General features: G+C 45.7%; 1 protein-coding gene and 1 long non-coding RNA gene across 4 annotated transcripts in view; one reads left to right on the forward strand and one right to left on the reverse strand.

Annotated features, from left to right (window-relative positions):
- Window positions 1-26,152, forward strand: part of FAM117A (family with sequence similarity 117 member A) — a 105,732-nt gene that overhangs the window by 64,316 nt on the left and 15,264 nt on the right. For both annotated transcript variants that reach the window (XM_078645260.1, XM_078645261.1), the window contains exons 3-6: window positions 10,245-10,340; window positions 14,292-14,393; window positions 14,865-14,993; window positions 18,305-18,509. In XM_078645260.1, coding sequence (XP_078501386.1) covers window positions 10,245-10,340; window positions 14,292-14,393; window positions 14,865-14,993; window positions 18,305-18,509 — 532 coding nt within the window. The remainder of the gene's footprint in view (window positions 1-10,244; window positions 10,341-14,291; window positions 14,394-14,864; window positions 14,994-18,304; window positions 18,510-26,152) is intronic.
- The window catches only part of LOC144755891 (uncharacterized), a 226,891-nt gene that overhangs the window by 61,402 nt on the left and 139,337 nt on the right, over window positions 1-26,152 (reverse strand). The gene's annotated exons all lie outside the window — the stretch shown is intronic.

A 26,152-nucleotide genomic window follows, 5' to 3' on the forward strand; every position in this document is an offset into this window, starting at 1 on the left:
TAAGCATAAGCTCATAATGCCCGAATCTGTACTCTCATTGCTGTCCAGCACAACTATACGAGAGGCATCGATCTCCCTGCAAGATTTTCAGAAGTAAAAAACAATCTCTGATGTTCCTTATAACCTTAAAATATCAATTTACACAGAGATGTGACTGTGCTTATGAGTGGCTCGCTGGTTATGGAGAGTGACCATGAATGGTGTTAAAGAAGTAACGGGTATATCCAGAAGAGTAATAAAAGAAACCATTAAGTGTATGTACACTTTTCTATTATAAGATGATGCAATTGATTATCTTAAACACGTTTTGATTCTGTCAGGATTGTACTGACGAAATGGTGCTCCATCAGCACTTTTCATTTTTAACATTCTGAATTTTTTTTCATTGATTTTTCTTATTGTAATTGTGTTTTCAATATTTATGCAGTAATCTAACAGAGCTGGTAGGTGATCATTTGCGGAGTCTTAACCTTGGAATAATCCATCCACACCAACAGGCTGGACCTCAAGCTACATTGAGTACCCGCGTCGGCTTCTTTTAAAACTCATTTTCTATAGTGAGTGGTGCTTACTTGGGACTAATATCAGACTTTAATGAAGATTCCGTTATGGAACCTGAGCTGCAATTAAGGATCCACGCCGGTTTCATAATCAACCCACCTATCGTTCCCTAACTGGTTAACTGTTACAGATGAGTAACTTTCCTTATGTAGAAAAACCACCCAAATGTCCCACCCTATTTATTTATGTATTTATTTTTTTAATTTATAAGGCGCAACAGCTACCCAAAAAGGATTTCCCGGCGCCGAGATACAGCAAAATGAGGGCAAGGAATTTCTGGCTATTCTAGTTATTGTTCGAAAAGCCAAGTCTTTACGTACCTTCTAAACCTAGCATGGTTTTCCTCCTTTCGAATGAAGGGAGGGAGTGCGTTCCAGAGGGATGGTCCAAGGTGGGCAAAAGATCTGCCTCCCATTTTTGCCAGTTTGAATCTTGGTACGCAGAAGTTGGCAGCTGATTGTGATCGAAGGTTTCGCTAGGGAGTGTAAGCTTGAGCCAACGCTAGAAGGTATTTGGGTACAGTACCAGCTTTGATTCTGAACATGTAGTTCAGGGCTTTGAAACGGATTCTGCTTTCTACCCTGAGCCAGTGGAGTTCATGGCGGTAGCTCGAGACTCCCGAATTTTTGGGGATTCTGCACAATAGTCGAACAGCTGCGTTTTGGACAAGCTGTAGTCTACTGACGACAGCTTTGTTGGAACCAAGGTACAGAATATTGCCGTAGTCAAGCCGTGATGTTATGAGGGCATTGACTACGGTTTTTTGAGTGGAGGAAGGCAGCATCCAGAGGATTTTCTTCAGCCATTTGATGATGGTAAGGCATAGGCCGACAACTTTGCTGGCCTGTTGGTTCATGGAGAGGGAGCTATCCATGATGACTCCCAAATTACGTACTTGAGTAACTGGGGTGGGAAGATTGCCCATTTGGTTGGGCCAGTGTGAGGGGTTCCAGAGATCTCGTTGTTCCCCTAAGAGAAGAATCTCTGTTTTGTCTCCGTTAAGCTTTAGTTGATTTCTTGTCATCCAATTCAGGATGTTTTGAAGCCCTATTTTGAGGAGAGACGGAGATGATGGCAAGATTCTGATGGGGAGAAAATAATTTGGGAATCATCTGCATAGGTCATGAGGGTAAGTCCGGATCTTTCCGCTAGGTTGGCCAGGGGTCTGAGGTAAAGATTAAAAAACAGAGGGCTCAAGATAGATCCCTGTGGCACTCCGTGCGGGGCTTTGAAAGTGTCGGAGCAGGCCAAGGAGGATGTAATTTGGAATGTCCGTTGAGCCAAGAAGGACCGGATCCATTCGAGCGCTTTCCCACGGACACCGTTTCTGTATAACTCCTTGATGAGTGTTTCGTGGGATATGGTGTCAAAGGCCGCGCTCGGGTCTAAGAGCACGAGCGCGACCGTTTGCCATTATCAAGGAGGTTCCGGATATGTTCTGTAACTCCTAGGAGGGTGGTTTCTGTCGAGAACCCAGCCCGAAAACCCGATTGCAAAGGGTGCAAGAGCGAGTTGTTTTCCGCAAAGGTGGATAAGACCGAGTAGACGTGTCTCTCTAAGCATTTGGAGAAAGCAGGGAGCAAGGATATGGGTCTATAATTTGCCCCGGAAGTTCTGGATTTGCTGTGGGCTTCTTTAACAGTGGCGTTATCATGGCGTGTTTCCAGAGGGCCGGAACTGTGAAAAGTTCGAACGAGGAATTGAGCGTGTCCACAATGATTTCCAGGGAGCGATCGTCCAGTTGTTTAATTACTTTGATAGGAATCTGGTCCCTGGGGGAACCGGATTTGATGGTCTTAAAAATGATTTTCAGTATGTTAACCGTGATGGGAGGCCAAGATTCAAGGGTATTCTCACAAGAGGGAGCATATTCCGTGTCAGCTAGAGGGGGTGGTTCATTGTTGTTAGTTTTAATGTCCCTGATGATTTTCTCAATTTTTTCGGTGAAGAAACAGGCTAGATCTTGGCATTGGAGAGTGTTAAGAGGGGGAGCCGTAGCTGTGGTTTGTGCACCTGCGAGTTCTTTAACTTTATTAAACAGTTTTCGGCTTATTGGTAGCTTCCATGATGGTGTTTGAGACAAACAGAGCTCGCGCTTTCGCACAAGCAGTGTGGTATAGATTTCTGGCTGCATGGTAGGTCTTTTTTGCGTCAGGGGCGTAGTCTTTTCACCATTGACGCTCAAGTGCCTTGCATTTAGATTTTTCAGTTTTCAAAAGGTCATTAAACCATGGGGCAGGGTGACTGTGTAGGTTTCCTTTGATATGAGGGGTGGGTAAGCAGTGATCAGCGGCGTCACTGAGCCATTTTTGGGTAGCTACTGCTAAGCTATCCATGTTGTAACCTTTCGTAGGAGGGTTTTCGTGGAGTGCTGCGTGGAGTTTCGCCATGTCCAGTAATTTCCAGTTTTTCCTGGACGTAGCTGAAAAAACAGATTGCATAATGGTAGTAGGTGGGAGATTGATGCTAAATTTTACTAGATGGTGGTCAGACCAGCAAATGGGGATGGTATCGTGCCATTTTAACTCGTTGATATTAGAAATAATGGGGTCAAGTAAATGCCCGCTTTATGGGTAGGTCCAGAGTTGGCTAAGGTCAGGTTGAGGGCCGTCAGATCCTCTAACAAATTAGAGCAGAAGGAGATAGAGGGGTCGTCAAGATGTAAATTAAGGTCCCCGATAAGTGAAGTTTTTGGAGGCTATATAGTACGGAGTGATATAATTTATTCATAAACTTATTGTAGGAACCCAGGTTACCAGGTGGGGAAAATTCTCCCACCACTACATGAAAAACTGAGAACTACTTTTAAACACTATTTCTCTATACAGCTTTGCCTACCCCTAGCAGCGCAGAATTGAGACAGAAGTGAGGCAATGTCGGAGAATGTGCCTTTAGGGTTAACAGGACAAGTGCAACACTTGCATCACTAAACCACTCACTAAAGCTCCCAGTCAAATACAGTAAAATCAAAACGTATTTTATGATAAGAATAGGGCCAAAATGACTAAAATTGGATTGGTCACTAGAAGGTTTTAGCTTCTTAAAGCGACAGTTTTATTCTACAGTGCTTGTCAATTCAGCATGGACAGCCAATGAAAGTTCATGTGCAGTACTCGCAAGTAGCTACTGAAGGCTTCCTACCTGTCCAGTCACACAGCATTACTCCTAGCTCCAGGCAGCCTCTAGCCTTAGGTCAGAACAGGGGGGCTGGATGAGAGTCAGTCCTCCTCTGCAAGCACATGACCGTTCACAGCTTCCAAGCTTCCTGTAGCAGTGTCTGATTTGCGTTTCCATGGCAGACAAGCTATCAGATCTTTCTGAGTCTGCATAACCATGTAGATGGCGCCATCCCAAGTCAGGCTTTTGCTCTGACTTTGGAGTCTTCTCCTTCCTCTGGATAGTCTTGTAATATTGAAAAAGTAGATGTCAATATGAATAACAATTCATTATTGTATAAAAACGAGGTTGCATTTCTATTGAAAAATTTGCTCATTATGAACTTCATGTCAACCCTGACTCAGAAATAGGTAGTCAGGCAGGCGCTGAGACCCAGGCCCAAGGTCACTGTTTCACAGGTACTGGTGGGGTGGCACGAAGCCAGCGGACAAACGTGTGAACAGGAAACCTCAGATCAGACCCACAGATGGGTGCAGAGACACCACAATGGTCCTGGGAGAATGGTCCCATGAAAGCACACATGGCCGAACGGGTACCCGTGTTCCCAAAACCCCATAAATTCAGCCAATCAGGACACAGCACACACAGTAATCATGCCCTTCTCATGCCAGACCTCTGGACAAGTTACCCAATGGCCATATTGTGATCACACAAGGTCGAGGCCCATCAGGATTCCTCATCGAATACTTTAATTTATGGCTTCAAAGACCGCGGTTCACATTCCTTACCAAAAAAGGATTGCATGAACTACTTTGTAGATTGTAAGTTTAGACAGTCGTCAACCCTATGCCTGTAACTGTTCTCCTGGCTGCACTGTTTAATTAAACGAACTGTTCCTGTTTTGCTAAACCCGTCTTGTATATGTTTTGTCAAGGTATTTCATGTTCAAGCAACAGCCTACCTCCTGAATGCCAGTTCACAGTGATTGTAAGTGAATTTTGCCACTCGGTTTCCAGTTCCACAAACAAATCTTCACTGAGTCCAGTGCCAGACCGTTTGTGACTGGCCCACTGGTCTCTTTCACGGGATGACTCCTTCGGTGTCCTTGAGTTGTTGGACTGAACCAACCAATGGATCAGCTGACAATGATGATTTTGTAGAACTTGAACATAATCCTCAAACTATGTGTAGGAATGTGACCTACCTTGACCACTGACTTGATCTGATCATTAGCCCTGCTCCACACTAGTTTGTGGATCTGGGTATCCCTTTCTTCTCCGACTTCCAGCTGTGTTCCAGGCTTGACTAAAGCGGTATGGGGCCACACATAATCGTTCTTCCTAGACCCCCCCCCCCCTCACTTCGGATGGTCTGTGTTTCTGTGCCTCTCTAGCAGGTGAAAGGCAGCAGACGCATGCCTGCCTCCAGTCCCATACAATGCTTATCACTGAAACCCCAACATATGAAGCACCTTACAGATGTAATAGGGGAAAACACCCTATTGTAATTCCCCACACCTGGAGTGTGACTGTCTCTCCTTTACGACAAAAGCCCTGATATGAGCGGTCAGTTCATGTTTTTAACAATTTTACACTAGTAACGTTCAAAAACTAGGCTTATCTTGTTTAGCCCATTTTACATTGGTACCCTCTCATTTAAATACCAAGACTGGTCTCATCTAAATTGGTTTGATGATCTCTGCTATTGGGCTTCAATGGAGGACAGGATTGAAATATAGTTTCCCTCTTGTATCCCAGCCCTGACAGTTCTTGTTAAGATTCACTGAAGGGCAGTCCTGATCACCTACTGGGCTTCCGAGGAAAGTGGCCACCATCCACAGAGCCCTCATACCTCTTCTGATGGAAGGGAAGGTCATGAAAAGGGAAACAAGCTAGTCTACAGCTCTCTTCTGCAAAGAAAAGGCAGGTTGTGCACCTGAGACTGAGAAACTGAATACAGTAATCTTATACACCATAAAGGAAACACCTGCACAAATAAACAAGTTTCTGGTTTCTAAATGTGCAAGTCAAAATATCAGCTGTGTCTAGCAGAGAAAAAGAAAAGGACCATGCAGAACACTACACTTTGAATAGATTTTATTGCAGTGCCTTCCCAAGGAGTTGGGAATTGCTTGGTTAAAACATCAATTCCTGCAGTAAGCCTGACCTGCTTTAGCCTCTTTTTTGTCTAAATCCATACAAATGTGTTCTTATTATCTTCATGTGAGTAGCTTGACACACCCTTCTCTTGCCCAGTTGGAAGCAGTAAGTATCATTGTGGGTCCTGAGGCCCTGATCACAGCGTTAGACCCATCTGCAAGGAGCCTGCACCCATTTGCCTAGGTGTGCCAAAATTGCATTTTTGGTTTCATTCAGTTTTGAAAAGCCCTGTACCATTCGTGTAAAACGGCCACAAAGCGTCTCCATGCCAATGTTAAATGCCTGTAAAGTCCCACTCACCCAACCCCCTCCCCCTCCCCAGTTTTGGAATATTACTACGCTGGGGAGTTTCAACCAAAACAATGTGCTTTTAGAACCCAGTTGTTTCTGAGAAAAGATGTACAAGCCCCCCCACCTCAAAAATATTGAGTCACCAGCACAAGGCATCTTGTGGAGATACTTGAGCACAATTCAACCAAAAGGCTATTATCTTTAATTGGAAAGCAAAATCCAGCACAGCCTCCCCCCCCCCCCCCCCTTCCCACCGCTCTTGCCCCAGCACCATCCAATTTCTACATGTAATAGTTAAGGGGAAATATGTATCCTAGGTCTATTAAGACCAGGAAGGCCACAATCTTTCAAAGAGTTAACTTGATCAATTTCTCTCAGGATTTTTTTTTTTGCACCCTGATTCATAAACTGATACTTTGTCCATCCCATTCTTTGTAATGTCTTTCTTAAGTTTCGGAGCTTTCAAAAACTCCTGTAGCCTGGATTTGCACAGCCCGTCCAGTTCATAACACATTAAGTGGTGAGGTTGCACCTTTAGAGGATCCTCGATTTCCCCATCTGAGATGGACTCTGTGGCCTTCTGCGGTTCACCCTTAAGTTATTGGTGCTGAACTTCTCTTTTGGTCCTAGCCAATCCATCTGCTGTCAACTGTCCCATGATGCAGAATAGAGACTCTGTGCAACTAAAGTACTGCTGCTGGGTAGGATTGTGGGAGTGGGCTATGTTGGAAGGCACAATGGGCAAATGCAACTTGCAAAACGGGGTCCTTGTGTGTTTTTTAAATTGTTTTACATTTATTTTTGCATGGTTTCTATCCTAAAAAAATCTGGAGCTGCTAGAATACACACATGGAATGCTGTGCTGAGAACATCAACTCTCTCTTCCCAAAGGTTGTGGGTGTCCTTTTCATCCAGTCTCTTTAAGATGAGATGTCCTGGTCAGAACACAGGTTGCATGGGCATCCTCCACTGTATCTTCCCATAACACTGGCTTTAGTACTTGAATGAGCCCATTTTCCCAGAGGGTAGAAGTAAAAAGTTAATATTGGCTTACATAAGTGTAGACCCTAACAAAGACAGAAAATCTCTTGCAGAAAAAAGCCACTGGGGAAGTTATAAAGTACAGTGTTAAGATATCTGTACATTTCATGGGTACTGCAGTTGTGTGTCTTCTGTAGTTTCTTCATTTTAGATTTTAGGTGGAAAAGTGACTATTGTAGAAATGTGCTTATGTACTATTTCTAAAGAGCAGGAACACTTGTGATAGTTTTGTCTGAACGTAGATACCAGGGAGGAAGTGGAAACAACGAGGTTCAATTTTTAGGTAAACGTTATGATCTGAGTAACCAGCTATATTTAGTTCAAAACGCTGCATCCAAGTCCTGCTTCTGTAGGCTCTCGAAACAGTGAAAAGATTTTAAGATGGTTGCACCGGATAATTTCAATGTATTGAAGCAAATAACAATACTTAAACTTGTAAATATAATTTGCAATTGGTGGCAGAGCTGTGGCCGACTGAAGAGATTCTTGCTTGCCACTGGAGACAGCCTGATCAGACTTCATCTGTAGTCTAATCTTCCTCTCAGTGCTGCATGTCCAGAGTATAAATGTAATTTGGAGCTAGTTCGGGGGGGGCTGCCAAAATGGTGAAAGTTCAAAGTACACGTTGTACGATAAGAAGCTCAAGAATGTAAACAAGTACATTCTGAAGGGGGATGCTTTGTTGGAAACAATCCAGTTCCTAAAGTGAATAAACACCGAGAGGGAGGGGAAGCATGCTTTCCACAAACCCTTCATAAAATGAGACTGTAGGGAGAGATGGATTGGGGAGGCTTAAATGGTTGATCAGTGATTTCCCCCCCCCCCCCCCCCTCCTCTCACACACACGCAACCCCCTTCCAAAAAAATAATGCATGGAACTGCTCATCATCAGTAGTGGTAGAGACTTTCTCAGTGAAACAACATTATGGAAAGTCCTGGCTTATGACCGCTACATTGCTAAGCACTGGTAATGCTGGGAAGTATATGTGATCTGTTGAGAGGATTTTGAAAACTGAAAGATTGGGTGGCCATGTGTTTACAGCATGTCCGCTGGTTTATTTAATGTTCTCTTGTACAGTAACTTGCAGCCAGCCAGTGTCTTTGATGCGAGGTCTGTGAGTAAGGAAACGGAGGAGCATAGTTGCACAGCTCTCATGATTTGCATTGTCCATTTACAAACGTTTGTGTTGTCCAGTGGTGGTTTGTTGTGTAGTAGTGAAACCTGCGTTTTTTTCCTAATTAATAAAGCTTATGTGGGGCTGTTTAATATCTTTGTTGGAAGCTGGCAGTGAAATGAAGGTTGCATTAGTTACGATACGGTTTGACGGTGCTGCACCAAGGCTCTGTGCCTATGTTTTACTGAGAGTAATTCTTTGGGTGCGATGGCATTTTATTTACCCTTACTCATGGGTGAAACTGTGTGTGCTTTGTGGTTTCTCATTGTTGTCTTTTCAGCTGTTTGTCTGTTGCTGAAGAGTCAGGAAGCTGTTTCACCACAGCTGGAGCCGAAATACCAGCATCTGGCATTTCCTGCTTTTCTCATGAGCTTAGTGGAACTCTTGACTGAATATATGGTTTTACCTGCCAGGCATACACCCTCAACAACCCACCAATCCTTCGTTCACCGACAACTATTGCAGCACTCCTGGAAACTAGTCACCTCTTACTGTGCTTCCTAGGTATGGTAATTACCTTGCGTTATGCCCATCACCACTTGGAGGCTATGGGTCTGCAAGACTGTGCATTCTGATTTGGTAAGGCTCAGGGTGTCTTCAGTGTAGCTTCATAGTAATTAGTGTGTTTTGTACTTAGTAAAAGGAAAATTGCTCTTTGCAGCTTACGGTGTAACATCACACCTATAGTGACATGTTACTGTTGATTTTAATATTGGATTTTTGCCAAAGGATAATGTGCATCTGCAGAAAATCAGGACTTTAATGAAAATTTGTCAAATCTCCCATTCTGGAAATCCAGACATCGGAGTACAAGTGAATTCCATTAAACGTCAAGAAAAGTTACTTGTTCGTATTTTTTTTGTAAAACTTAAAGGATAGGTTGGCAACACCTTCATAGCTGCCAGGCTAACACATCTGATGTGAATTTGGTGTGTTAGTTGGGTATGGTTTTTATTGTTTCTATAGCTGTCTTCTCTTGGCTTGACACGGCCTGCTCAGAGCCAAGTATTCTCATAGAAACCTGGCCATAGAGAGTCTATTTCAAAAAGCCGGCTGATGGCACAACTATGGACTACAGTAGTGGCGTATGTCTGAATGAGGTGTTAAGGAGTGGGAGTGGTATATCAGTCTGAGGTTACTGGGAATATACAGGATGGGAGGAATCCTGAGTTGACGGACACATTAGCGGCTCCAAATCAAGATGTGAGTGGAGGAAGGCTAGTCCCTAGTACAACTCTGGTAAGGGAAATTCATTTGGATCATAATGGGAGTAATCAGAAGGTTTCTTGAGGGTGACCTCTAATCAAGCAAACAGGTGCCAAAACAAAGGGAGTGCAATGGAGTTTAGTGGCTGGTGGGAGGCTTACAGTGGTTGGGCAGGGAGAAATGCCTCTGTACAGCAGAATGTTCTGTTGCCACCCACCACAGACACAGTGGTACCTGGGAAAGGGTCATTTATAAAATCTGCAAGGTGTTTCTTGCACACACCTGAATATCCAGAGATGGAGAGGGCAATAATGAGTGCCAAAGAGCACAGACTTCATTTCATCAGCAGCTTGGTGGGTGTATCTTACTGGCTGGACATTAGAGGTGGGTGGCACGGTAGCAGGGCTGTTTATCTTGCCATGTTTTTCACTTGGGAGTTTGATTCATCACGCTAAAAGTAAAAATCTGGAGCTACATGGTCATTGCGGTATTTAATGCAGGCAGAAGTTCTGTGTAATTGTGACATCCAAAACTGGCTTCTTTTTTAGCAGGTTCTATGGTGAATTTTCAAAACCTAGATTACATTTGTTTGGAGCTGATAGGGGCTAGATTTAATTGTTCACACACTTCTTTCCTTTAGTCTCTAGCTCCGATTTCTCATACACAAACGCTTACACATTTTCCCTCTCTACAGACTCCTTCGTCGTGGCCTGAAACAGCTTTGAACGGAGCCAATACAGGGTCTCACAAGAGGTCTGCATCATGGGGCAACAATGAGTACCATAAAGAGGTAAGTATTTTTATGATTGTGCAACCAAAGGAATGCATGTTTAGGCAAACTTGTTTCCTTATCTCCTGCAGTACATCTAGTGGGTTGTATGATAAAGGCAGGAATGGCTGAATCATGCATGCATCTACCACGCAGCCCCAACAACAAATGTATCTAAACAATGCATGCCTTTACCATGCATGCTTTTACCATGCAATTTCATGGGAAAGGCATGTTTGATAAAGGGATGGGTGGTAAAGCTCACACCCCATCCCCCTCCACCCTGAGTCCTAAAATCCTGGTCCCTGCCCTATAACCCGAAAACACCTCTTTAAGCCGTAAAAACGACCCCACCCCTAAAACGTTAAACTATCCCAACTCCCCATGAGCCCTAAATCCCCCCCGCCCTAAGCCCTAAAACTCTGCCCCCTACATTAACCTACCCTGACCCTGACCCCAGCCCTGAGCCCTCAAACCGGCCCCCTTACTTAAAACCTACCACCCTCACCCCAGCCCAACTTACCTTCTAGCGTCCCCATCATTCATGCAGGTCCTCCCTTCTGATTCCCCTCCATGCCTGCTTAGTAAGCTTGAAACACTAACTGCCTTAACCAGGCAAATGCATGTTTTTGGCATATACGTGGTTAAGGCAAGCATTGTTTAGCCTGCTTTTAAACAATGCGTGCTTGAAGCTGCATAGGAAAGGCTGTTTCCCCATCTTGTGTGCTTAGATATGTTCCAAGTCTCTTCACTTGAGGTGTTCAATTGACCTGCTAACTCTCCCCGACTTACCGTTACAGCACCAGGCCTTAAGTGCATGTAATATGTACTGTCTTTACTTCTTGTGCTAGAAATATCCAGTGACCCTAACTGGAAAGAAGTAAGACAATCTATGTATTGCTTTCTGTGTGTTATTGGTAGTGTACAAAGCATACTCCATTCTCCCATAGTGGCGTACCATATACTTAACTATTTAGTAAATTGCACTTGCTTCAACCTATATTGAAGAATTGTATCTACTTCGTTATGTAGCCTGGAATATTATTATTATTATTAAATTTATATTGCGCACAGGTACCCTAGACAGGGTTTCCCGGCGCAGGTAGTTAGACTACTGCAACTGAATAACCAAATAACTAATCACTGAGAAAAGAGCCAGGTCTTAAGATCGCGCCAGAACCTAAGATAACACGGTTCCTGCTTCATAGCCCAGGGAAGAGAATTCCATAATCTGGGGCCGAGGACTGCAAAGGAACAACCACCCATTCTGGATAGTCTACAGCTAGGTGTTACCAAGTTGCCTTGAGTGGCTGAGCGTAGGGGCCGAAGAGGGACATAGAGAAGGACAATCTCCCTAAGATAAAGAGGGGCAGACCCTTGATTGATTTTAAAAATAAGACACAGGGTTTACATTTAATACGGCTCTCAATGCAGAGCCAGTGCAAATCCTGCAAGACAGGAGAGATGGATGATCTCCTTGGGATCTGACATACAAGACGGGCAGCGGAATTCTGGATTACCTGGAGTTTCTTTAGCACCTCCTGATTTCCCCCAAGGTACAGAACGTTCCGGTAGTCCAGGCGCGAGGTGACCAGCGCCTGGACCACAGTTCTTTTTGTTGAGTCAGGGAGCATCCAGATAATCTTCCGCAGCCATCTTCGAATAGTAAAGCATGTGGACGCCGCGCTAACCATCTATTGCCGCATTGACAGGTTATTGTCTGTGATGAACCCCACGTTACGGACATGGGTAACTGGTTGAAGGAGAGTGCCCATTTCCAATGGCCAATGTTGGGGCCCCCAAAGGTGCTTGTGTTTACCTAGAATGACCACCTTGGTTTTCTCTCCATTTAATTTCAAAAGATTAGCACTCAACCACTCCGAGACCCGCCGTAGACCAGCTTGAAGAGAGGAAGAAGACCCTTCCTTGGTAGAAGACCAGCAGAAGATGATTTGCGTGTTGTCGGCGTACGAGAAGAGGGATAAACTCGCATCCTCTACAATTGATGCCAGGCGTCTCACATAGATGTTAAAGAGCATAGGGCTCAGAGTGGACCCCTGGGGAACTCCGTACGCAGATGACCTAATAGTAGATGAGAATTTAGAAGAGAAAACCTGAAATGTACGGTCACTGAGAAAGGAGGACTGCCAGGTTAACGCAGGTCCTACGACTCCTGCTGACTGGAGAGATTTTAAAAGGATGGAATGTGACACCGTGTCAAATGCGGCGCTCAGATCAAGTAAAATGAGCGCCCTTGTCTCCCCTCTGTCTAAGCAGGAGCGCAACTTCTCCGTGACCCCTAGCAAAGTGGTTTCAGTAGAAAAATGAGTTCTAAACCCCGATTGGGACGGGTGTAAAAAGCCTGAACGTTCCACGTGGGCTGAGAGTTGACAATTAATGTGCTTTTCCAAAATTTTGTAAAGGACCGGCAGCAGTGAGATAGGGCGGAAGTTTGACATGACCGTAGGATCCGCTCCCGACTTTTTCAACAAAGGAACCACCATAGCACGTTTCCATTCAAGGGGAATGCATGATTCTCGTATAGAAACATTTAAAAGTGCTTTGAGAATACCATGAACTATATATATTTCACAATAATCGGGGCGAAGTCTTGTTTGTTGTAGGAAGCATCACTTCATGAAATTGTATCCATAAGGGAAAGAAATTCCAACCAAAAAGGTTTCCTCCGAAAGGTATTCAGGCATTCCATGTATTGGACATACCAGCTTGTCCTCGTGTCCTGCTTGGAACAGGAGTAAAGGCACGTCGAATCAGACGAGCTCACAGTGGTCTTTCGCCCCATTTGTCAACAGGATAATATTATAATGGCCCTGATTACCTGTGCGTTCATTCTCTAGAATGATTTGATCGGCTATGTAACCACATCTGTCAGTGCCAGCCAAGTGATCTGGCTTAGGGGAATAATACAGTCTCGTATCAAGGATACTGAAGGACGACACAGTGCAGAAAGGATCACAGTATGTTAGCAGGGCAGAACCCACCACAGGGTTCAAATTCCATAAATCTTGCATGTTTTACCAGGGCAGACCGTGACCATCTTCCAGCCACTGAGATCCTATTCCTCTCCTCACAACCCAATCCAACATTTAACCAGTTTGTTCCTCCTAAGCTCTCTCCCGCCATTTTTGATAAACAGTAGTGTGAAGCAGGCTTGCAACAATCCAGACAATATATGAGCACATCACTTAACCACCCCAAATGCAATTTCAGAGCATTCCCTTCATTATTTGACTGGGGTCAGCCTTTCGCTGTCCTAAATCCGATCCCTTTAATGAGGCATTGCAAACCATCTTTTGTAGCTTCTGACCTCACCATAACATTTCATTTCTCCCTCCTTTCATCCGTCTCCATCCATGGCAATTTAATCCACATGCACGGAGTCTCATATAAATGGTGGGGCAAAACAAAACGAGGCCTGTGAACTCCCTGAGCTGTACACTCTATAATAACTCACCCTCCCCTCTGCATTTACCCTGTCCTCTTTTAAAATGTCCCTCTATACGTATTTACTCCTTGCATCCGAGTATAGGCTGAAGCTTCACTTCAGACTTTTTAATGTGTAAAATCTGTGGTGTGGCATTGAAATACCTGTGAAATTCAACCTGAAAAATAAATCCATATTGTAAGAAAAGGATGGATTTCTTTGCTGCACAGCTGTGGAAACAATCTCCTCAAGGGGCATGAGCCTTTCTGATAAAAAATGTTACTATAAAATAGAGGTAAGTGGTGCCTGTCAGTGCATGCACTGTTTACATATTACAGGCTCCACTCCCCAATTCCTTTCAAACCAAGTTCTCCCTAAGTTTTCTAATTGCAACGTGTGGATGGAAGGATGGAAAGTGGTTTGTACATACTAGGTGGAAAGGAGAGGTGTTTGCGCTATGAAGGCACTCTGAGCACAATCCAGTCAACAAAACAAGAGGCAGTCACTTCAAATTGTTCTGCCCTTAGGTCGTGAAGGTAAAGCAACAGTTGCAGAAGACCAAGCTCAGTCAAGGCAGCCAAGCCAACTGCTCGCCAGTTCTGGGAGATCACGCCCTTGGCTTCCCACGGGTAGGTTCACTCATGTTTATTGATATTTGGACCACAGCCTGGCGGCTGTTCGTACATGTACGCCAACCTCTACTCTGTGCAGGTAGACTGTGAAATGGGATAAGCGAAACTGATGGCTGCGCCAAAGTGGGGGTTGTAAGGAAAGGGTGGGTGTCAGGAAGAGACTGGGAGGTGTGTGTGTGTCCAGGATGCTTGTCAATTCAGTTACTGTGCTCAGCTGGCACTCGGGTAACTGAAGAGGAGAGAATTTAACACCTTGACCGCAAATGAGTGTTTGTTTTGATTGCATATGTAAAGTAGGAATACGTCATCTTTGGCTATCTGTCTTCTATGAAGCAATGATCTCTGAGCTGACTGTCCATTCTTTTGGTTTCTTCCTTCTTGTGTATTTCTTCCTCTGGGGCTATGTTTAATATTCTCCCAATCTGCTGCTTTCAAGTGCCTCATCTGAACACTGGCCTTCTGTTGCAGGACGCTCTTCCTTCATGCCCTGGGACTTCTCCATTCATCAGACATCGACTGCGCCGTCACCGCAGCCTAGAAGATCAGGAGCTGGAGGACATGTTTGTGAAGGAGATGGGAGAGCAGGAGCTTCTGCGGGTGTGTTAAACTAGTATAGTTGGAAATTCTGATAAAGTGAGCAAAAGAGCAGAGGAAGATGGTACCTCAATAGAAATTGGTACCAATGATCTTCCGGATTGTTTTGTTTTTAAAAGGGCTTGAAGTCATTCTTCAGAATTTTTAGGAATGTTGATGGTGTGACTGTAGGGTACAGAGAGAAACAAAGTAGTGTGCACTGGGGAAAGGTCATCACTACCGAGGACAAAGGGGATTTGGGGGGGAAGAGCCTTTCACCAGAACAGTGATTGTAGCAGAACTATGCCTCATGTATTCAATGAATTATTTTTTGTTTATATAAAACAAACCTTTTACAGAAATCGGGAAGCTGCAGCATAATCGCAAGAGATAGCAGCAGCATTTGAAATAGTGCTGTTTGTTTGTGTTAACGTTTTTCTTTACTCTAACAGTAAGGCACAGATCTCTTTGGGAGGTTGGAATTTAGTAATTTCTTCTAATCGACTCCTTTATGGACTAGAGAAGCCTTGCCGAGCAGGTTTGTCAGAAGGTTTGCACAGATGTTTAACTCCTGAGTATTTGAGCGTCTTGGCACATGCAGGACTTTTCATGCAGTTATATATCAAGCTACAATTCCACTGCTTAGTTCTAATTCTTCATGCCCTGGATAGACGGACGGATCGCATTGACTTATGACCTGCAGGTTCATTTAGTTGGTACTAACCGTGTAATCTTGCTGCTGCTAGAAGTTGTGTCGGTTGGGGTCTTTATATTGGTGCGTCTTTGGAAAAGTCAAGTAGTTTAAGTTACTGTTTCTTCAAGCAAGGCTTTGTTCCAGGACTGTCTAATAGCAGATTCGGTTTGGATAATCCAGAGAGTGCATTCAGCACAATTGAAACCGGCACGACATAGAAAGACACATCCGTTTCTCTGCTCTGGTTTGTAAGGAGCAATCAGTTTTTTTTTTTTAATAAATACTTTGATCTAGCAGAGGAATGGGTCAGCTTCGGGTTACAATTACCCAAACGTCTAGGGTTTCCCTGGTGCTGATTCAAGAATCGGCGATGTGTATTAATTAACCAGCAGAGTTGGTTTTCAAGCTCAGTTTGCTTCCTAAAATCAAATGGCCTGAACGTTTCATCTGAGTCTCATATCTGAAGGTCATATGTACAAGATTTGCGCCCTTGCTGGGATTTTTTTGTATTTATTACGCAGATGGGATCATGTGACCAATTTATAAGGGTAGCTGCGATATAAACCACACTTCCCCAATTGTATACTTTCAAGATGCCTGCCTTCAAGAGCCAGCCACCTACTACAGTCTACTGGAAATAGAATATTGATGCATCCATCAATATTCTTTTTCCAGTAGACAAAATTTAATTCATCTTTTTCACCTTGCTGATGCCCAGGCTCTAATTAGTTGGTAATAAGGATTGGAGTCTGGTAGTTGCAGAATATGTAACAAGAAGAAGCCCCAGGCTGCTCGTGAAATTGCGAAATTCACTCCTGCAAAACTCTTGATGTCCCTAAATTGGGTTCCGAATGTTCCTAATTGAGTTCCGAATTGGAGTCTACCATCACCTCACCTGTTGCTCCTGGATTGTACCTGCTCATTTCGTTTGGCTTTCTAAATGTATTGACGATGAGCAGAGTTCTTCAGACGTTAAAGAATTTGAAAATCTAGCTATGACAAAGATTAGGTTTTAGCCCTTTATTTTATCTTCCGGTAGCAAATGCTTTACATTCGTAAAATCACTGTTAGGATTGGCATGCCTGAACATTGCGTTGTAGAACCGTATCCTCTGTATTAGAAAAGCCTGTATTTAAATTAATTTTACTTCGTGCTGCTGTTAAGGCCGGTCTAGCAGTCCTGTATGTAGTAGGAGGATAACAGACGCAACAAGATGATGGACGGAGTGCTGAAACTTTTCAACCACCCCCGTCACAGATCTGGGTTTAATCCATCGATTTTTATTTATTTATTTATTTTGTGCTCACTATTCCACCCATGTGCCATTCAGTCATGACCCTGCTCCTCGTGTAAACAGTCCAGTCCGAACTGCCAGGCCAGGTCCTCCTTGGACTGGAAACAAGCCTCTTGTGACCGGTTTCGGGGTATCACCTCATCAGCCAGGCTAGCTTAAATCTAGTGACACAGCGAGAAAGGGACCTAAATCTAGGGATACCCTTGGCCACTTATGGCAGCCATAGCCAACACAACAAGATGATGGACGGACTGCTGAATTTTTCTACCTCTCCCCCTCCAGTCACAGATCTAGGTTTAATCCATCGTTCTTTTGCTCACTATGCTACCCCAGTTTGAACCCAGCCATATGCAAATCAGCATTGACCCTGCTCCTCATGGGAACAGTCCAGCCCGAACTGCCAGGCCAAGTCCTACCTGGCTCGGAAACAAGCATCCGGACTGGGGGTTGAAAAGTGTCAGCACTCCGTCCATCATCTTGCTGTATTTGCTATGTAGTCGGAGTATATACAGAGGTGCTAGCATGTCCGTGTTTATCAGTGATATTAGTTGGCCTGTGATTTGTTCCTAGATGATAAAATCTAGTAAGGAGGTGTGTCCTGGGAATTACTGTAGCAGGTGGTGGAAAAAGGGCTGGAATTGCACAACTAGGACCGTGTTTGGCGCAGAAGCAAATACATCTAGTGTAGGGAATGATTGATAGTTTGAGTCCTTTTCTTTGTTTCTTTGTTGGCTCGTCTTTGCTATTCGTGTAGTGTGGAAACAGCTGGTTTCTCCCTGGGCACTATATATTGCAAGCTTATTGGAAAAACGGTCTTTTTTGTGTGAAATCCATTTTAGATGGTTGTAGTAAGTCTTGAATTTAATAGATGTTGGCAGGGAAAGCCAAGGCAGATTTTTTGTTGTCACCAGTGACTATGCAGGTTCAGGGGACAGCCTTCAGAGGGTAAAGTCTGGAATATCATTCTTCAAAATATTCCCCTTCATCTGTGCGAGAACGAAAAATGGAGCACGGTTAGTAGGAAATTGCACTGCCCTTGTTAGTTGGACATATTTTGCATACTGCAGCAGTACTTAGTTTACCCCTGGCAATAGTTGGATCATCGGTTTTCTTTTCCATGACCCAAACATGCATTTTGTCAGCAAGTTTGAACTAAGTGGAGCTATTCACCATTTGGGATAAACTGAAAGAATATAGCTGCTTCTGATGTGCTCAGCCCTGGTGACCTAAGAAGCCCCCTGTATAGGTACTGCTTAAGCATTGACTTGTACTGGTTCATGAGTGAGCCATAATATGTATAAATAAATAAATAATAAAATCATATATGCAACTTCTACTCCTCATTAGGTTCTGGATGTTCCAGATGGACATCGGGCACCAGTTCCCCAGAGATCTTGCAGCGACCTCTCCCTTCTGTCTATGGAGTTCAGCGGCCTCCTACTTCCTCTGTCACCATCTGCCCCTCTCCGCCTTCTGCCAAGCCCAACAAGAGCTGGCTTCGAAGGGACCCAAAGTGTGGCACTACAGTCTCTGTTAGATCCACAGGACAAAGGTAAGTCCTTGTATCTGCAGAACGTGTGGTGAGCATTTTTTATTTTGCATACTAAGCTGTTTGCTTCTCTAGAAGTCTCCAGAGCTACGTAATGTGTGAATGACGTACCTAATGAGATCATGCTTTAGTGATTACAGTAATTGGATGATTGACACTTTGATGATTTGTGGATACTGTAATAGTGCCACCTTGTGGCCAGTACCAGAATTGCTTCAGGTTGTCCTAAGAGTGACCAGATTAGTGCTTGTGACATTGCACCGTCCCCATGTGAGCCCCAGCTGTACATGCTATATTTTCTTACAGAAGAAAAATAACTTGTTTCTGGTTAATATCTATTCACTTCTTTCATTCTGACTGCATCTCTCTTGCTAGGAATTTACCACCCAATCATTCTTCTTCATTGAAAACCATCTTGAACCGTTTCTCGAGTATCACCCCCATGTTATGTACTCTGTTGCAGTCAAACTTGGTTCACTGTACATGAGTCATAATTCTCGTTAAAGCTGGTGAAATAAATCCACTACAGGCGTGGGTTTTTGACCAATTAAGACTTGATCCTGCTGGTGAATTGATTTCACATTTTGCCTGGGCTTCATCCACAGTGACAACTTGGCGTCATATTTTATGCATAAAAGTAATGCTTTGCTTTGCTTCAAAACAAGAAGGGAATACCCATGCCAAATACCAATATAAACATTTTTGTTCTTTATACAGAATATAAAAAAGTAAACGAAAAAATGTAAATCTGGGAATCGAACTGTCGAATTTTAACTTCTTGCTGAAAATTGTATTTTTAAATGATTTTAACTCCCTGCTAAATGTAATATTGAAGCGCAGAGCTAGGGGCTGTGTTTCACGTACATCAGAGGCACTGGAAGGAGGGATCTTCATCCAGCGCTCGCCCGGACGGCGGCCATTTTGGGTTGGGCCAAGGTGAGCGCTCTAGGCTTTTTCTCAGCACCATTTTAAAAGCAGGGCTGGCGCGACTGCTCAGCCCTGATACCTCCTGAGGCGTGAGCCGGGAGCAGGTTACAACTTTGCTCATCTTTTGCTGCTATTGCGTTTATTGCACTGACAAGGATTCTGGGCATCTGGGAATCGAACTGTCAAATTTTAAACATTTTACTTCTCGCTGAAAATTGTATTTTTAAATGATTTTAACTCCCACTAAATGTAATATTGAAGCGCAGAGCTAGGGGCTGTGTCTCATGTACATCAGAGGCACTGGAAGGAAGGATCTTCATCCAGCGCTCGCCCGGACGGCCGCCATTTTGGGTTGGGCCAAGGTGAGCGCTCTAGGCTTTTTCTCAGCACCATTTGGCGCACCAAAGGCAAGCCCGTCTGCGCCCGTCCCACCGGTCCCGCGCCTAGTGCCACGATCCCTGGCCGTTTCACCTCAGGCAGATACCCACGTAAGGTTTATGGGCGTAACATCCTCCTGGGTCTGAATGCGGGGAAGAGAAAGACCGGTTGTAAAGCTCTGTGGCTGGATGGGAGCACACAAGGAGGCCCTCATATCTGTCATGTATGTCACGAACACATCCCGGATACTCTTATGAGCCCATCTCAGGCAATGACCCCGCGGACCAGGATCAGTGGGGAGACCAAGAGGAGCGATCTTGACTGTCTCCTGATCAATGCAAGATCATTGGTCAAGCATAGTCTAGAGATTGCCGAGTTGATCCAAGACAACGAAATTAAAATAGCATTTGTTAAGGAGACATGGACGGATTCGGCCTCTGGCCGGATCTAGTGAAAGCGACCCCAGCAGAATACCTTAGCTATACATTAGATACACCACAGAAAAGAGGGGGCGGCCTCGCGGTCATCTATCACCCCTCGATTAAAGGTAGCTTCCTCCCACAATCATTTAATTCATGCGAGGTCTTAGCATTTAATTTAGTTCTATCAGACCACCAATCATTCAAGGGCTGTCTGATACACAGACCACCCGGCACCAAGACACAGTTCCTGGGTGCAGCGGCCAACTTCCTAGAAGAAGCACTGTGTGCAAAGGCTTATACGGTCCTGGGAGATTTTAACTTCCATTTGGAATGTAGTCAAGATAGTAACACAGCAGCACTGAAAGATTTAATGGAAGGGCTAGGGCTAGTACAGGTGGTCACAGGTCCAACCCATAATGTGCTGCTAGTCGTACCCTGAGGCGGAATGCCGGGGCATTAGGCCATTTAATCTGGTATTTTCAGCCCGATTAGCTGCTATTGCGTAATTTGCACATTCGCATTCTTAAATTGATTTTAATTTGATTTTAAGGGGTGTTGCACTTTGTTGGGCACTTGCTTACTTACCTGGACCCTCACAGCTGTCCCCGCAGCCGAATGGGAGCTGACTCGGGACGCTGTAAGGGAAGCCGCCATCTTGGGTGAGGCGCCGGGATACGGACCAGTTGGTCCTTCCACCCCGCCCTCTTTCGCCCCACCCATTTCTGGCATTTATGGCGAGCTTCTCCCGTCCGCCGGGCGGGCACAGCGGGCGAGCCGACGGCGTGCCAAAGGTGTGCCCGTCTGCGCCCGTCCGCGCCCAAACGGTCCCAGGGGCCATACCCCATGGTCAAATCTCTAACTTACCCAGACACTCACTTATAGTGCCAACATGCTGCGAGCTTATAGACCCCACTGTAATGCGGATTGCACTGTGTTTAGTTTGCCTAGTAAATTTTCTCAGTCATGCTTAGGCTGCTCTCTATCATTTGAGGCCGCACAGCTATGTCGTATTTGTACACCTCAACTGCTGATTACCCCGAAAACTGTGTATAACTTTCTTAGCATGAACTGTCGTTCTGTACCCAAGCACAGGCGTGAGATTTTTGACCTCCTAAACGATGAACAACCTGATGCTCTCTTCGTCACTGAGTCATGGCTTCTCGATGGCTCTGGCCCGGACCTCGCAGAAGCTCTGCCGACCAACTATGCCGTTGTTAGGTGTGACAGGGTGCCGAAAGTTGGTGGGGGCATTGCCATTATTTTTAAACATGTGTATCCGTGTCAACTGGACCTTATCGCCTTACACAATTGTGAAGCTGCGTTATGTTATGTTATGTTAAGGTGTGCTTATAAAGCGCTCTGTCACCGTGGGTTTCCTGGCGCTAATCTGAAACTGAGGGAGACGAAAAGAATTAACCGGATTGTGGGAAAAGCCAAGTTTTCAAAGATTTACGAAATTGGATGAGCGAGTTGGAGAATTTGAGGGAGGGAGAGAGTTCCAGAATTTGGGGGCCAAGAGTGCAAATCTCCGGCCACCGATTCTGCAGAGTTTGAAAGAAGGAACAGCCAGGAGGCGGAGGTGAGAAGATCTGAGATTACGTGAAGGACAGTAGGGACTAATAAGGGATTTCAGGAAGGCAGGGCAGGGGCCAGTTAGGGATTTAAAAGTGAGGCAGCCGATCTTAAAGGCTACCCTCGAAGTGACAGACAGCCAGTGTAATTTGGTGAGAAGAGGTTTGGCGGATTGCCATTTCGGGGTCCCGAAGGCCAGTCTTGCCGCTTGGTTCTGGACGATCTGTAGTCTAGAAAGAAGGACCTTAGGCAGACCATGATAAAGAGAGTTCGAGAAGTCCAAGCGGGAAAGGACAAGAGCCATAATGACTTGAATCAGGGCTTCGGGAGTCAAGAGATAGGCCGCCTTTCTGATCCTACGCAGCTGATACATGCAGGAAGAGACCACCATCCCTATTTGGGGTTTAAGGGATAGCTCGGAGTCAATAGTGACCCCGAGACTCTTCACCGAGGCCACAGGGGTGGGAGAGGGGCCAAGCTCTGACGGCCAGAAATGCGGACCTCAATGGGTGGAGCTCTTACCAGGGAGAAGGAGCTCCGTCTTCCCGGGGTTCAATTTAAGTTGGTTCTGGCTCATCCACTGAAGAATGTGGACCATAACCGCCTGGAAATTAGAAATAGCGGAAAGAGAATCAAGAGGAAAAATGAGTTGCAGGTCGTCAGCGTAATTAAAGACGGTGACGTCCCACTGCCTCAGAGAAAAAAGAAGAGGTTGAAGATATAGATTGAAAAGGAGAGGAGACAAGGAAGAGCCCTGGGGGACCCCGCAGAGTGAGTGCTCCCAAGGTGCCCTAAAAGTGCCCAGGCTGACTGTCTGAGACCTCCCGGTCAGGAAGGATTCGACCCATGCCAGCGCCAGGCCCTGGATGCCGGCCTGCTCGACACGGTGGAGAAGGATGTTATGGTCCACCGTGTCGAAGGCGGCCGACAGATCTAAAAGGACCAGGGCCTGGGGGGTACCCCTGTCAACGCCGTCTCTAAGAGCATCCAACACGGCCAGGATCACTACCTGCGTGGAGTGGCCAGGTCTAAAAACGGCCTGGTTGGCTTCAAGGAAGTTGGAGCTCTCGATGAACTGAGAGAGACAGGCGGTGACGTGGGCTTCCAGAATTTTAGAGAAGTAGGGCAGCAGGGAGATAGGCCGGTAGTTCGCCAAGGCTGCGGGGTCGGCTCCAGGTTTCTTCAGTAGAGGCACCAGAACGGCTGCCTTAAAAGAGCTAGGCACCGAGCCAGAAGAGAGAGAGGAGTTCAGCAGAGAGAGAATACTATCAGGAAGAGAAAGGCATATGTCCCGTAGTATGGATGGTGGACAGCAATCGTCCGGAGAGCCGGATTTAACCCGAGCGGCAAGTGTTGCCAAAGATTTTGAATCAAGAGGGGGGAGATGTGTGAGAGAGAGTACATTGGGAGGGGACAGACAGAGTCAGTGCCAGGAAAGGTGGCCGGAATAGTGTCCTTGATCATAACAATTTTCTCTAAGAAAAACGTGCTGAGAGCATTGCATGACTCCTGTGTAGGAGCCTGGGTCGGGAGCGTCCTGGAATCGGAGGTAAATTCGTCAAGGACTCTAAAGATCTCCTTCGATTTACAAGGGGCAGATAAGATTTTTTTAGAGGCATATGCTGTTTTGGCCACAGTGATGGCTTTTTTGTATTTGTTGCGAGCGGCCACATAGGTATCTCTGCTCGTGGGGCAGTAGGCTCTTCTCCACTTGCGCTCCAATTGGCTTAGCTCCAGATGTTGGGTTTTTAGTTGGGGGTCAAACCATTTGTGGGAGTTTTTATGCCGAGAGCGGGGAAACTTGGTTAACCGAGCAAAGATATCGCTAGCTGACGTAAGCCAGCGGGAGATGTTACCGTCTAGCTCATCGATGCGGATATCGATAGGGAGGGAGGGAGGGACGGGACTGAGACAGATGGAAGAGAAATTTAGAAGAGTCGACAGCCCTCCACTTGCGGGCGACACCACCCTCCAGAGGGGGGCCCTGATGTTGCCATCGACAGAGATTATAGTCTCGATCAAGGAGTGGTCAGACCATACGCAAGGAGTGATCTGCGGGCAAGAAAACTTCACCCCATGAATCCAGATGTGGTCGAGGATATGGCCACCACTATGGGTGGGGAACTTAAGGAGTTGTGTAAAATTTAGGCTTGAAAGAGTTTCGAATAGCTCAGTGGCGAGCGGCCCGGCATCCTTGTGTTGGAACCAGTAATTAAAATCGCCGAAAATGGCGACACGAGGGGAGGAAGTGGTAAGATTAGCAAGCTGCTCAGTGAAGGATGAGGGGAAAGAGGGCATAGAGAGAGGGGGACGGTACAGTATTATGACCGTGACTGCACCCACCTCAGTTCCCAGGCTGAGAACCAGGTTATCCACTTCGGGGAGGATCATGGAGGAGGTAGCGATGATTTTTAAATTCTTGCGTATTACCGCTGCCACCCCCCCACCGGGACGGCCTCCAGGGCGGTTAGCATTCAGCAGATAGTAGTCAGGGGGTAATGCCGCCCGGATATCAGGGAGGGAGTCGTCGGTGAGCCAAGTTTCTGATAATAAAAGGACATCTGGACTCTCAGCTAAGAGTAGGAGGAAGATGTCAGTTTGATGTCTTACAAGAGAACAAGTGTTTAGGTATAGTATTCGGATGTGTGAGTCAGTGGAGACGGAAGGGATATGTAACACATCCGGTCCCAGATGGGGAGGAATATTTCCCGTGATTCCCAGTGTAGAAATGCGAGCTCTGACGGCGGGCGGAAGAGAACATGGGTAGAATTGTAAGCTCTTTAGAGTAGAGGGAGTGTAGGAAATCGCGGCGGCAGCGTCCCAGGCCCCTGGGCCCGTCCGGCCGCGGACGGGCGCAGACGGGCTTAACTCGGGCGCAACTCCGGTGCGCCTACGACGCGCCCGCTGCGCTCGTCCGCTGCGCTGACGCATGATGGATGTTTAAATAGGATGATGACGAGGGGGGGTGGCGAAGATGGATCTCGCCGACCAACCCTACCCAAGATGGCGCCCACGGCCGCTGGAGAGCACCGTTAAGCGGTGAGGCCACAGCGGGTGGCTTGGCAACTAAAGAGGTGACAAGCAGATTAAGAGGTGAGAGGCACTGCTAGTAGTCAGCAGGACAAAGGTGGGAGTTATTTTAAAAGTAATGCCAACCGCTCGTAGTCAGCGGGACAGGAGTCAAAAAGCTAGGATACACTGCTCACAGTCAGCAGGGTGAGACAAAAAGTTAAAATTAAGTTGCAGTAACGCTCCAACAGTCGCGCGCAAGCCCTCTGCCACCGGGCTGCTTGCGATCCTTCAAACTCACCCTTCATCACAAAACATCTCTGACCGGCCTCTTAATCTACCGTCACCCTGGTCCTGTCAATGATTGGGCCTGTCATCTGTCTGAACTCATTGCCTCCACTTTGACTAATTCCAACACTCTGCTAGTCGTTGGTGACTTTAATATTCACCTGGACGATTCTAGCAACGGCACAGCTAGAACCCTGATTTGCTGATTTTCTAGCAATGAACGTCACTCTTCACAATCAAGGCCCTACACACAAAGGTGGGCATCTTTTAAATCCCATCTTTTCCAATCTACCTGACCTACTATGCTATCCGGCCCTGCCTGTTCTCTGGTCTGATCATTATTTGGTCAGTTTCAGGGTCACACCTATGAACACCCTAGTTCCGCACAGTGGTACTCGGATGGAAAGCAGGAGGGCATGGAAAAAATTGGATATTGGCCTTTTAAACAAAGTTTTAGCCTCTCACCTCCCTGCAGAACTGCTCATGTCAGCTGATGCGGAAACTGCAGCTTCATTGACAGACTCCTGGCTTAAAAATGCTATTGACATCTGTCTCCCTATCTCTCTAAAGAAGGATGCACCTCACAAGACTCCAGCTCCTTGGTACACAGAGACGCTAAAAGTTGAAAAATCCTACTGCAAGAAGCTCAAGCGCATCTGGCGTAAAGACTACTCCCAGTCTGCAGCTTCCGTTTATAGAAACGCCCTAAAGTCTTATCACAAAGCATGCGCCTCTACTAGGGCTAAATTTGTGACAAAATCCATATCGGATGCCATTGATAAATCCAAAGTTTTGTTTGGCCTAGTCAAAAATCTTGCTGGCTCTCTCACTACCGCAAAAGCTCCCCCGCTGTCGAGTCATAGATGCGATGAAATTGCCCAGTTCTTCAGAAGTAAAGTGGATAAGATCCACTCGGACATTTCCACTTGTAATCGCGACAATAATAAAGTGGCTCATCCCACTCTTGTTAAGGAAGACAATTGTCACGTGGCTCCTATTCCCTGCCCATTACTAACCTGGCCCAACTTACAGCTAGACGGTCTTCGCGAA

The sequence above is a fragment of the Lissotriton helveticus genome, chromosome 5_1, assembly GCF_964261635.1.
Source record: "Lissotriton helveticus chromosome 5_1, aLisHel1.1, whole genome shotgun sequence".
Classification (NCBI taxonomy): Eukaryota; Metazoa; Chordata; class Amphibia; order Caudata; family Salamandridae; genus Lissotriton; species Lissotriton helveticus.